General features: G+C 40.0%; 1 protein-coding gene across 1 annotated transcript in view; it reads left to right on the plus strand.

The window, feature by feature from the left end:
- Positions 1-12,780, plus strand: part of doc2a (double C2-like domains, alpha) — a 102,010-nt gene that overhangs the window by 50,553 nt on the left and 38,677 nt on the right. The window contains exons 4-5 of the mRNA XM_050069156.1: positions 5,161-5,235; positions 6,046-6,155. Coding sequence (XP_049925113.1) covers positions 5,161-5,235; positions 6,046-6,155 — 185 coding nt within the window. The remainder of the gene's footprint in view (positions 1-5,160; positions 5,236-6,045; positions 6,156-12,780) is intronic.

Raw genomic sequence — 12,780 nt, forward strand, 5'->3', positions numbered from 1 at the left:
CAGTAGCCTACTTTTGTTGCGTTGCTGATCCTCTATGGTACACAAATACAGTAATAATCACATATTGGAACAACGGGACATCGGACTAATGAGAGGTCGGAACAATGAGAGGTCGAAACAATGCTACGGCACCGTATGACAATGTGCAAAAAGTGGTTTTCAACCCAGACAGTATTCATGTCCAGGGCCCTGATGAAGGCATAAATTGAAACGTTGGCTTTGATTCAGCGTGCTGTTTTTATCCAGCAGTTCTGCAGTTGACGTTGTCACTGTGACCGTTCTACTGTTTCATTAGCAGCAGCAGCAGCAGATGCGGTGTGCTCATCTCATGGCTGATGGCTCACCTATCAGATCTGCATGGCCATTGGCCAAACATTTGCTGAGCAGAAATCAGTGCTCACAGCCTCATTACGACCATTACTGTGTTAGTTAAAATCTAAAACTGGCCCTAAATCAGCTGATTACCTGTCATCATTGATTGGCAGCATTTCTCTTATTTCTTTTGTTGACGGACTTGACCAACTACCTATCAGATCTGGGGTGGCCACAGGGGTGGTCAATGAGTTTTCAGGGGTGGCCCCAGCCACCCCAGGCCACCCCTCAAAATCGCCATTGCCAACTACCCTTCCAGATGTCTATGAAAGCTCTTTCCCTCCTGAATTTCTCAAATGATCTCATTTAAATGATAGTTTGACATAAAATTTGAAAATATTTCATAAATAACAGCAAGAAATGAATATAAATTGTATTATTTCCTTTAACATGTGCATTGCAAGTTAGTCCTTTTTCCCCTTTTCTTACATAGGCTTTATAATTAAGGAGTGACTATTTGCACCCCAGTATAAATAGCCTTGGCCTCTCAGCTGGGCTATTTTCACCCCTGTATGACGTGTGACAAACTTTGCGTGTACAAAAAACCTAACTGACGCAGCCCTCCTGTCTATACTGAAACCATTTCCCTCCGAAATGAAGCTTTTATTTTCTCTTATTTCACAGATAAGAAACTATAACTTGTGAAGACAGTAAAGCCTCCACTAAAATAGCATTTTAAGTCTTGTGTGTGATTTATTCTTCAGGGACTTATACTTAATCTCCACTTGTAGCTAGGCTAATTTATACAATGTAAAATGCCATAGGCTTGTGCTAATAACATTAGCATTTTGTATTTGTTTGGAAAACGTTTTTAGTATGACAGTTGTTTTGTCTGTGAATCTTGTGAGTTATGATGGAGTCAAATTGTGTGCCATTACCTTTGTTTAATGTCGCTGTTGTCCCTGGTTTTTATATATGAGAAGAGGGAAAGATGGCCGGCCACTAGGCTAATGTAGCCTATACAGTGTAAAATGCCATAGGCTTGTGCTAATAATGTTAGCATGTTTTATTTGTTTGGAAAACATGTTTAATACAGGACAGTTGTTTTGTCAGTGAACTTTGTGAGTTGTAATGGAGCAAAACTGTGTGCCGTTACCTTTGTTACGCTGTTGTCCCTGGTTTTATATGACAAGAGGGAAAGATCGCTAGTTGCTAGGCTAATTTATACAATGCAAAATGCCATAGGCTTGTGCTAATAACGTTAGCATGTTGTATTGCCATAGGCTTGTGCTAATAACGTTAGCATGTTGTATTTGTGGGGAAAATGTGTCCGGAGTTTATGACATTTACCGGGAGAGCTAGAGCCATTTGACTAAAGCTGACGTTATTACTGCTGCAGCATGATGTTATTAGGCTAAATACTACATTTCTAACAGTGTCTGAGCTGATTTATTGACACAGCATGCTTGTAGGCTGCTGTAACGTTAGGTTTACAGAGGAAATAACGGGATGTGACTTAAATGGGGTGAAAATATCGTTAGTGAAACAGAAACAAACGTTAGTTAGTGGACAAGAGTCACAAAGACTCACGTATGTTAAAAGTTACTTACAACCAGTGTATTTACTGTAGGCTATGTGTCCGGGGTCCTTCACCTGTGGAACGAGTAACGTGACCACTAACTTGTCCCCAAACAAACGCATGTTTCTGTTCGGCCTATGTGTTTCACTAACGTTCTTTATGTATTATGAAGGATGTCAGACTGGCCAATCAGTGGCAGNGACTTTTAATAAAATCTCTAATTTGTAAATAGCGAAAAAAAACTATGTGGAGGAAGATTAAATTTGTTCATGATTTGATCGAATGACATCAAAGTTCCTTCATTATACAGAAGGGTTATATTTGAAATATCTGCTTTGGACCACTGATCAAATGCTTTGTCGATGAGGGAGGCTGGGAACAGATGGTTAGCTGCAATAGGGGCATATACAGACTGGGAAAATAATCTGTAATGTTTCCTGAACTGAGACCAAATTTTCAAAGAGTGTAAGACCACTGGGTTCAGACAGGCTTTGGGGGTGCGTAAAGGGATTGATGAGCACAGAAGGGCAGAGAGTGAAAATCGAGCGCAGGAACTTGATTCAATTTGTAGCCAAGCAGGAGTATCATGAGAAGTGGTATCAAACAGCCAATAAAGCATAGTCATTTACTGCCCAGTAATAAATTTGAAAGCTCGGAAGAGCCATACCACCATGCATCTTTGGTCTTTGCAAGAATAGCCATACCACCATGCATCTTTGGTCTTTGCAAGAATACTTTCCGAAACCCAGCTGTTTTATTGCTCCAAATAAATGATGAAATTAAGCTGTCCAGCTTTTTAAAGAAAGACTTTGTGAGAAAGAGTGGAATGCATTGAAATAAATCTAAAAACTTAGGAAGAATATTCGTTTTAACTGTGTTAATTCGTCCGATTAATGATAGGGGCATATTAGACCAGCGCAGAAGATCCCGCCGGGTATGATTCAGAAGTGGAGTGAAATTGGCTTTTAACAATTCAGAGTAAGATTTTGTAAGAAATATACCAAGGTAATTTAATTTATTATTTATTATTTTAAATGGTAGGGAATTAAAAGAGGGGCGGCACGGTGGTGTGGTGGTTAGCACTCTCGCCTCACAGCAAGAGGGTTGCCGGTTCGATCCCGGGCGTGGNGAGTGAAATTGGCTTTTAACAATTGAGAGTAAGATTTTGTAAGAGATATATCAAGGTAATTTAATTTATTATTTATTATTTTAAATGGTAGGGAATTAAAAGAGATTTGACTGGTGGCAGTATTGAAAATAGGTAGTAGCTCACTTTTGTCAAGATTGAGTTTATATCCTGAAAACTTACCAAAGTCTTCAAGAGTATGAAGAATATGCGGAATAGATAAAAGAGGATCAGATACATATAAAAGAACATCATCTGCATATAATGAAATTTTATGAATAGCATCCACTTCTAATTGTACAGGGGTGCAAATAGCATACGTTGCTATTTGCATCCGGGTGGGCGTTAATAGCATTCACTGCTATACACCAGGGTACAAATAGCATCCGCTTCTAATTGTTCCCCGATACAAATAGCAATATGTTGATATTTGCACCAGGGTGAAAATAGCCCTCACAATTCAATTCAATTCAATTCTATTCAATTCAAAGAACTTTATTTATCCATTAGGAACTTCATTTGTGCAAAGCATCAGTGCGTGTACAGTTCACATAACCAGCAACGCAACATAATATACCGCATGCATTCAGCAAATACCAACAATCAACCATCAATTAACAGTCAAAAATTGGAGAGAAGAAAGCTTGCCAGCACATACATGATGATTAGGTAATGATAAAAACAATTGTTAAAAATATGGATAGTAAATAAATAAATAAAAGCAATCCATGGTCAAGTTAAAGGAGTGGTGTAAACAACCATGTACATACATAAATCAGGCATTCATGAGCCATGTACATATATATACATACAAATTACATGTACACATACATACACATATACACACATAGGTCAGGCATTCATGAGCCGGATGGATGTGGGTACAAAGCTTGACATGGCTCTCTTAGTCCTGAATGCAAGTGATCTGTATCTCTGGCCTGAAGGTAGCAGACTGTAGTGGCTGTGCAGTGTGTGAGTGATATCTGAGGCTATGTGTGTACCTTTTAGTTTAACCTTTCTGTTGTAAATGTTGATGAGTGATGACTGGTTACCTTGTAATTACCAGTCACAACAATGTCACAGCATCACTTTGTGAGTCTGTGTGTTGTGCGTCATTATGGGAAAATGTGGTCCGGGTGAAATTTATTGTAGTGGGAACTGGGAAATACCACAGACGTGGTTTTGAGTATTTTACCAAGTGTATAAATGTCTGTCTGTCTGTCTGTCTGTCTGTCTGTGGACAGATTTTGTGAATGCAATAACATCGCAACTGTGCAAGATAGTCAGGAAACTTAACAGGTGTGTACCAATGACAAATCACAATGACAGCTGAGTTTGAGGATGGGCGTGGTCTGAGCAAGGCTGCTGGAAGTAGGGAAGGAGCCCACTTTATGCAACTGGCTGACATTTGCTTTAAATTAGGGTCTGTTGTATCGTGGCTGCAGGGATCCTGTCATAAGATGGACTCCAGTTGTTTTAGGATGGTTCTGGTAATCCATCTCTTCTGGTTGTGGAATGGTTTAACTGTAGTTTTAGGTGCAGTTGCTTATGTTGTTTTACAAATTAAATCCACCACTGACTCAGTAAATTCATTGATGTCATCAGTGATGTCATCAGTGATGTCGTCAGTGGTTTCCTGGAACGTTTTCCAGACTCTGATTGGCTCCACCTCTTTTGTGTCACTGGGGGGATGCATCATAGTTCATTTCATATCTTGTCCTCAACAAGATGTCTGCATGGGTGCTCCTCTCGAACACCAGCAGTGACTCAGCTCTGCAGCTGCCTCTGAACAGCACATAGCAGTGATCCAGAGTGTTTATTTCCCTTGTGGCACAGGGTGAGAGCTGTCACACCAATCCTTTATCACCATAAAGTACACACTTTCTGGTTGAAGGCGCGTCTTCTACCTGAGAGAGGGAGAGAAGTCAATCAAACACAGATTCCCATGCAGTCCTGAGAGGAGCTCTAATGTGCTAAATAATTAAACACATCTGTCTGGATGAACCAGACTCTGCAGCTGTAAGTGTCTTGTTAAGCCAGAATGAACAGGACTAGGACCCCTGAACTAGCCCACCTGAACAAAACACATTGACTGTCACTGTAAATCTTTGTTTAAATGACCTGTTGTCGTTTCTGTCTGCAGGGTCTGAAGCCAATGGACTTTAACGGTTTGGCCGATCCATATGTCAAACTGCACCTGCTGCCTGGAGCCTGTAAGGTGAGACTCAACCACTGACATGTCAACAAAGGTTTGATTAAATTGAGTTATAGAATAATTTAAGATTAGCTGAGACTGATGACTCTTGTGTTGAGTTAAAATCATAAAAATGCATTGATTTACACATTAAAATACAGTAGTAGCTCTATATTTATCATGATATTGTTATGTAAACTTTGGGTTAGGGTGTTAGAAATTAAATTCACCGTGTATACATTCTTTTTGATGCAGTTGAGGTGCAGTTAAAAGATGTTTGCACTGGTGTGACAGTAGAGCGCGGATTTGTCTGATTTCAGATGAGATCACTTATTAAAACCCATGAAATTAAATCATCCTCACTCACAGCTGATGTGTGGAGCATAAAAATAACTGGTGCACTGATTGAAAAGCAAAATTCATCTGCTATTGTGTTTAAGTCTTTGGAAAAGTGGAATGTGTTTTCTGCGGTTCGCTGTTATCTTAACAAACTAAACCTCTTAAGCTAACCCAAATGACTGTTTCAAATCCATTTTTTTATTAGGGTTTAAATGTGAGTCTGTAGCGTTGGTGCAACCTGACCACACTTAATGAATGTTAAGCCTTGATTACATTAAATTCAATCTTAAATGAGATTTGGAAAGATTTAATCCAGGTTTAAATGTTTTCCAACAAAGAGAGAGAGAGGGAGAACTTTGAAATCTGGCTACATTTTGTGGACTACAGTGTGGAGCTGCAGAGTGTGAAATGCGTGACTATGATAAATATTTTTCAATCTGTCTGTCTGTCTGACTGTCTGTGTGTGTGTGTGTGTGTGTTTGTGTGTGTGTTCAGGCCAATAAGCTGAAGACGAAGACGATCCGTAACTCCCTGAATCCAGTGTGGAATGAAACACTCACTTACGTTGGGATCACAGAAGAAGACATGCACAGGAAGACACTCAGGTGTGTGTGTGTGTGTGTGTGTGTGTGTGTGTGTGTGTGCGTGCGTGTGTGTGTGTGTGTGTGTGCGTGCATGCGTGACACTTGGAATGATTCATGCCTGGTTTCATCGGGTCTCATTTTAGACTGATTACACTTACACAGCCAGTAATCAAGCGCAGAGACGTCTTGACATTCAGACATGCGCTCAGTTGTCATCTTTGATTAATTTAAGTGTCAGAGCAGAAAGCCCCTGTGTTAGACATACAGAGCTCAAGAGGTGACGTGATCTTTGTAGTTTTCAGCTCTTGTTCATTCATGAAAACACGTGCAATAAACATTCATCAGCTTGGATTCAAGTGCAACATAATCAGTGGTGCTATCTGGAGAAATATGCACTTTCTTTCAATGAAGCCTGATGTGGTTTTTAACTTGCTGCAGTCGGCATGCAGCCTAAAGGAGCTCAGTACGTGCTGATGTGTTTTCCACCCTTTAATGATGAATTAATGTTTCTCCCATAGATGGCACAAAGAAGGGGGTGAGCGTTCATAATCAAAAGAAGTGAAACAACAGTGTGGAGAGCCTTTAATTACAAAGCTCAGGAGCAAACATTTAATCTTAACTAAACATGAAGCAAAGCCAGATTGTAACTATGAATGAACCTCTTAGGAAATGTAATAAAGAAAGCGTGTGTGTGTGTGTGTGTGTGTGTGTGTGTGTGAAAACACACAATGGCTTTGAAGGATATTGATCAGTAACAATTTGCACTGAAGTGAAGTGGAACTCTCTTCAGTCCAGAATCAGGACCCTGTCTTCCTCCTGTAGTCTACCATCGAAAGACATATTCAGATATTCAGAGCCTTTTACTTAAAAGATAACTTCGACACTGAGTGAGAGGGCAGCCGCAGAACAAGCTGTAATGGAAGCACATGGGGCAACTGAACACTATCACTGTATATCTGTTATTTTGACACAGAGTGGCTCACATTGTTATTAGAAGTGTCTGAAGTGTCTCTTTACCTTTGCCTTGAATGCCAGTCTGTTTGTTATTGCCCCGTTAAGCAGAAGTCTCTTTCTGTATTATCAAAAGATGCCACCTGTTGCAGTCAGACAGCAGTGGAAACATGAGATTTGGAGAGAGTATAATAACTGGAGTAGTTTATCGAAAATGTATTTTAGTGTTTTCTAAAAGATTTTCAAATTCATGGATGATTGTTTACCTGATTTGACAATGTGGCTCAGGACTTTGAATTTGATCACCGTCCATATTTATTTGTTTGTTATTTGTGAGTATATGGAATAAAAAGAGGACGAGGAGAGACAGAGAAAAAAAGCAGCAGAGATTGAGGCCTTGTTTACACAGATACCGATACAAATAAAAACTGATTTTTATTTATTCCGTATAAAAAAAATCCTGGTTTACACGATCAGTTGTGAAAACGATATCCCTGTTACACGAAAACGCAAAAACGGCAGCTGTTTGCTGCGATTAGCATGCCGGGCCAATAGGTGGCGATATGCCATATGTCAAACACTATAGAAGAACATTCTGCGCATGCAGAGTGATTTGTTTTCCTCTTGGCGCTAGTGATAAAAACAATGATAAACTACATTTTAACCTTATGTAGCATAGTTAGCTGCTATACACTTACTAATATTGGGCACAGCAGACGTCTTTGTGCGCAGATATAGTGGTGATGTTGATGCAGCAGTGCTAAGTTTATTTGTGAGCTCGTAAGTAGTCCCAAAAGTGCTAACAAAACGTAAACAACCCGGCATATATCCGCCATTGTTGTTGTGGTTCCCGGGCACCTAATGGGCATGTGCAAACTGGGTTCATAGAAATGTATATTCTTAAAATTGTTCACTTTGGAAGCCGTTTTTGAAAATCTCCATTTTCGTCGAGAAAAATGAAGGTTACATGTAAATGATATGTGCAAACGCAAAGATAAATACCTGTTTTCAAAAATATACAGAACCGTATAAACAGGCCCTGAGGCAGACGCCACTGTTCATATCGTGGAAAGTTGTATTAGTAGACTGTCACTATAAAATGAAAGGATGACTTGCTGCCTCTTGCAGCAGCTGTAGTCAGAGAAAAAAATAACTTAATTCACTGGGTTGACTGCCGGCAAATGTTAAGGTGGAACATTTACTTGTAATGTTACTCAATGCATGAGATGAAGGCATGAATCCATCAACACACCTTAAATTTTACTGTGACAACTTTGACTATTTCTTTAGTTTTTATATGACATACACTTTTAGTAATGAGTGGATCTTTAAGAATTTATATATATTAATTTTGACCGTGTTATTTTATTTTGTCGTTCATTACATCTTGCTGATGCTTCTTGTTATTACACTATCCCTTTTGCTGCTGTAACACTACACATTTCACCTGGCCTGAGCCGCATTGTCAAAATCAGGTAAAAATCATCTATGATGCTGAAAATCTTTTAAACAATAAAATACATTTTCGATAAACTACTCAGGTTATTATACTCTTTAAATCTCACTCATGTTTCCACTGTTGTCTGACTGCAAGAGGGGTCATCTGTGACATCACGTGATATTTCATGAAGCATGTGACTTAAGCCCCGTTTCCACCAAACACTTTTGGTATGGTACCCCTGGAACCATCCAACACTCACTGTATTTCCTCATTACCAATGACACAGAGGGTAGTCTGCACCGAGTTTATTGTCCACAGGTTGCCACACAAACAAGAACAAAATAAAACAGGCTGCAGTGAGTCTCTCTCAATGGGATATTTAAAAATAGCTGGTTTGTGCATTTATTCCTTTGAAAGCAAGCTTGGGGGTTGTGAGCCCACACGACGCTCCACAATGCTTTTTTTTCTGTGAGTGAGGATTAGAATATATGCCATTTACATAACACGGTCGAAATTAATATATATAAATGCTTAACTCGACTCATTACTAAAACTGTATGTCGTTTAAAAACAAAAGTAATGGTCAAAGTTGTCACAGTGAAATTTAAGGTGTGCTGATGGATTCATGTCTTCACCTCATACATTGAGTAACATAACAAGTAAACGTTCCACCTTAAAAGGTGCCGGCAGTCAGCCCAGTGAACAGCATTGCCAGGAGTACGATAATTATCGTATTTGTACGATAATTTGGCCCTCTGTATGATGTACGATCAATAATCCCAAAAAAGCCAAATGTACGATAATTTGACCATTTCATGAATGTGTGGTTTTAATCAGTATGCCGGAGTTTTTTTTGTGAGCCCTGAAGGCATCTGTTCCCATGTGACATGTTTCCAGCCAATCGCACTTTGCTTAGCATGAGAAACAGGTGACGTTTGTCTCTGAACAGTGAGCACAATTGGCTGAATGGTCAGTATCTTTGGCTGTACTCGCCCCACGAGGTGCTAGGACCCGTCAGGAAGTTGAGTGAGAATGAGATTCAAAACAGAAGAAGAAGAAGAGGAAAAACGGAAGCAAGGAAAATGGAAAAAAAAGTAAACACTAGAGTGACTATATTTAAGCAATATCACACGAGAAACACTAGAGTGACTATATTTAAGCAATATCACACGAGAGGGAGTGATGTTGTACTGTATATCGTCACGGCTGTGATTGCCTATGACTGAATCACAGCTGTGACGATATACAGTTAAACATCACTCCCTCTTGTGTGATATTGCTTTTATACAACAGTTCAACAAGAGCTTAAACAGCAATGCTGAGTAAGGAAATGTTAGCAAAAGGTGATGAAATAAGTTATTTAAGTATGTTATGAAGCTCCGCGAAAACAAACAGTTCCCCCAGTCCGTTGCCAGGCAACGCAGCACATACGCCAGGAACTCACAAGCTACTTTGTATTTACATTAATCTGCAGCTGTGTAAATTCGTCCAGTTCGGCTGATGAAACGTTGGCAAACCTGGATGTTGGCACGGCCGGATTCAAACACACCTGGAGGTCTGCACAGAAGAGTCCTGGCTTTCCTTTTCCTCGTCCTCTCCTGACGACCACTCATAATTGAATTCAAATGTAATTTTGGGGAAAATATCCATCTTCTTGGTGTAACGCTATAGTGTCAGTTTGCGTCAATGTAGCGAGTGTGACAGCTGGTTAATTAACGGTTGTATTTATATTTATAACACCTGTGAGCGGAGTGATTTTACTGTTACATGTCTCAGTGATGTTATACTCTATATCAGCACTCATGGAATGCCTCTCGTCCAATCAAATTACTCGGTCGAAACTAACTGTTGTATAATTGCCTATAGCCCATCAGTAGGATTGTTATTTTGGTTATGACGGGTGTACGATAATTTCCTTCAAAATACGATAATTTTGAGTCTCTGGTATGATAATCCTACATTTCCCACCTGGCAACGCTGCCAGTGAATTAAGTTACTTTTTTTCTCTGACTCCAGATGCTGCAAGAGGCAGCAAATCATCTTTTCATTTTACAGTTAAAGTCGACTAATAAAACTCTCCACAGTATGAACAGTGGTTACATAAGCCTCAAAACCAGCCACAGGTCAGCCCTGAGTGAGAGTGACCATCTAGAGCTTAGATCGGGCCCAAAAAATTCAGCCCGACCCGGCCCGAGCCCGTGCACGTTATGTCTGGGACCGGCCCATCCAATTAACTGTAATTATGGGCCCGAGCCCGATTTAAACCCAAGATTTTTCAATAAGTTGGCTGTTATAATTAACATTAGGACACACCGAGCCGTTGGTGCCGCGGAAGTCCTGCGAGCGCTTGACTGTCCACACAGGCAGCGCATTTCTCCTGCACTCTCTGTGCTGGTTAAACATCGACTCCACTCGTCTGTTCCCATCAGTATTCGTTTTTTCACTTCAACAGGTCATTTTAAACATGGGTAAGTCCATATTTTCATCGTTTTTTTTAATGTAATAAGTTAGTGACAATTTGTCATTGCATGTCCATGTATTGAGCGTGTTGGATAAACACTGAATGAATAGGGCCTATTTTTTGGAGGCAAGGAAAGCCGCTGTCCCTCCCACTTATCTCTACCGTATGGAAATGGAAAAAAAGTGTACCGAACTGAACTGAACAGTACCGTACTGCTCAGTGGAAACAGGGCTTTAAAGTGAAGAGCTGAGAACATCAGATGCGTGTGAAACATGAAATGTACATACATGAAACAAACAGAAAAGTCATATGACCTCATCTGCAGTGGTCTAATGGCACAGACGAGAGCATTAGCTTTAACAGCTGTTTATCTCCATCAACCAATGAACTCCTATTCACACAACAGGAGTGGATGGAAACACACTCAGTCGGGTTCATTTTCGGAAAATTCACTTAAGATTTGAGCTAAATTTTGATGGAGCCTTGACCTACGTGCTCTCACTTTCCACATGGAATAAAAAACTTGAATATATCACAGGGACAGACAGTGCATAACGTTATGTTTGCTGATGAAAAAGGGAAACAAAAACATTCTTGTATGTCTATGGAGCTGTTATGTATTAGCTTTCAGCTGTCATTAGGTTGTTGCCATGGAAATGCTCACCCGGTTGCTTTAAGTTTAAAACTCTGTGTACTCAACAGCTGTAGTTACATCACATTAACTGTGAGGAGAACTTCAACTTTCAGTTCGACTTTAAACTTTAACCAGATTCTAACTTCAACCAAGTTTCTCTTAAACAGCCCTGTGAAGAAGTAAAGACCAAACAAAAAATGTCCTCACTTTCCCAAAACCACTCCAGGTATTAAACTGGTCCTCACTGAGATAGAGGTACAAGAACTCTCTCTCTCTCTCTCTCTCTCTCTCTCTCTCTCTCTCTCTCTCTCTCTCACACACACACACACACACACACACACACACACACACACGCACCACACACACACACACCACACACACTTGGGGCTCTTTGGGACAAAACCACAAAATGTCTTTTTCTTGTTTAAAAGCTGAAGAAGCTGAAAAAGTGTAATCTCAGAGGAGCGTTGTCAGGAAGGTCTGAGGGAGCAGTGAAGCAGATTACAGGGCGACTGTGTCTCTCATGTTACAGAATATTCCTCTAATTATCTTTGACAAACGTGTGTTAGAGGAAATATAATTGCTGCCAGGATGTGTGACGTTCTCGTGTTGCACAGAGGGCATATAGGGAGGTGATTTTCTTTTCTCTACTCAAACAGAATATTCAAGACCTTGCTGGACTCACAAATTTATTTACAATTTGATCAACAAACATTTGTGAAACATGATGCTTCTCGCTAATGGGCCCCAGGAGATGACAGGGCCCACACAGTGTGTTAGACTAATCACCCACAGGTTTGGGTAAGCTTACTGAGAGATTGTGCTTTTCATTAGATGTTGAAAACGATCAATACATCCTTTCCTGAACCTTGAGCAACAGCTTTGAGTGGTCTAAACCATATCCCTCCATAGCAATATTTTTTAACAATCTCCTTTTTAATCCATATAGGATTAAGTGGTAAGATCTATGCAGAGTTGCCATGTAAGTTTTGTGTATTTTCTGAGTAAAAAGGAGATCATTTAATCGAGAATGAAAAAAGTGGAGGGGAGACCTGACTAACAGTCTGGCAACCCTCAGACAGCACAATGCATGGTCTGCTAGCTTTATTAGCTGCAAGAAACTTTTGAGCTCAGCAGACAGAGAGACAGAATCTCAGGT

This window comes from Epinephelus moara, chromosome 18 (assembly GCF_006386435.1).
Source record: "Epinephelus moara isolate mb chromosome 18, YSFRI_EMoa_1.0, whole genome shotgun sequence".
Lineage (NCBI taxonomy): Eukaryota > Metazoa > Chordata > Actinopteri > Perciformes > Serranidae > Epinephelus > Epinephelus moara.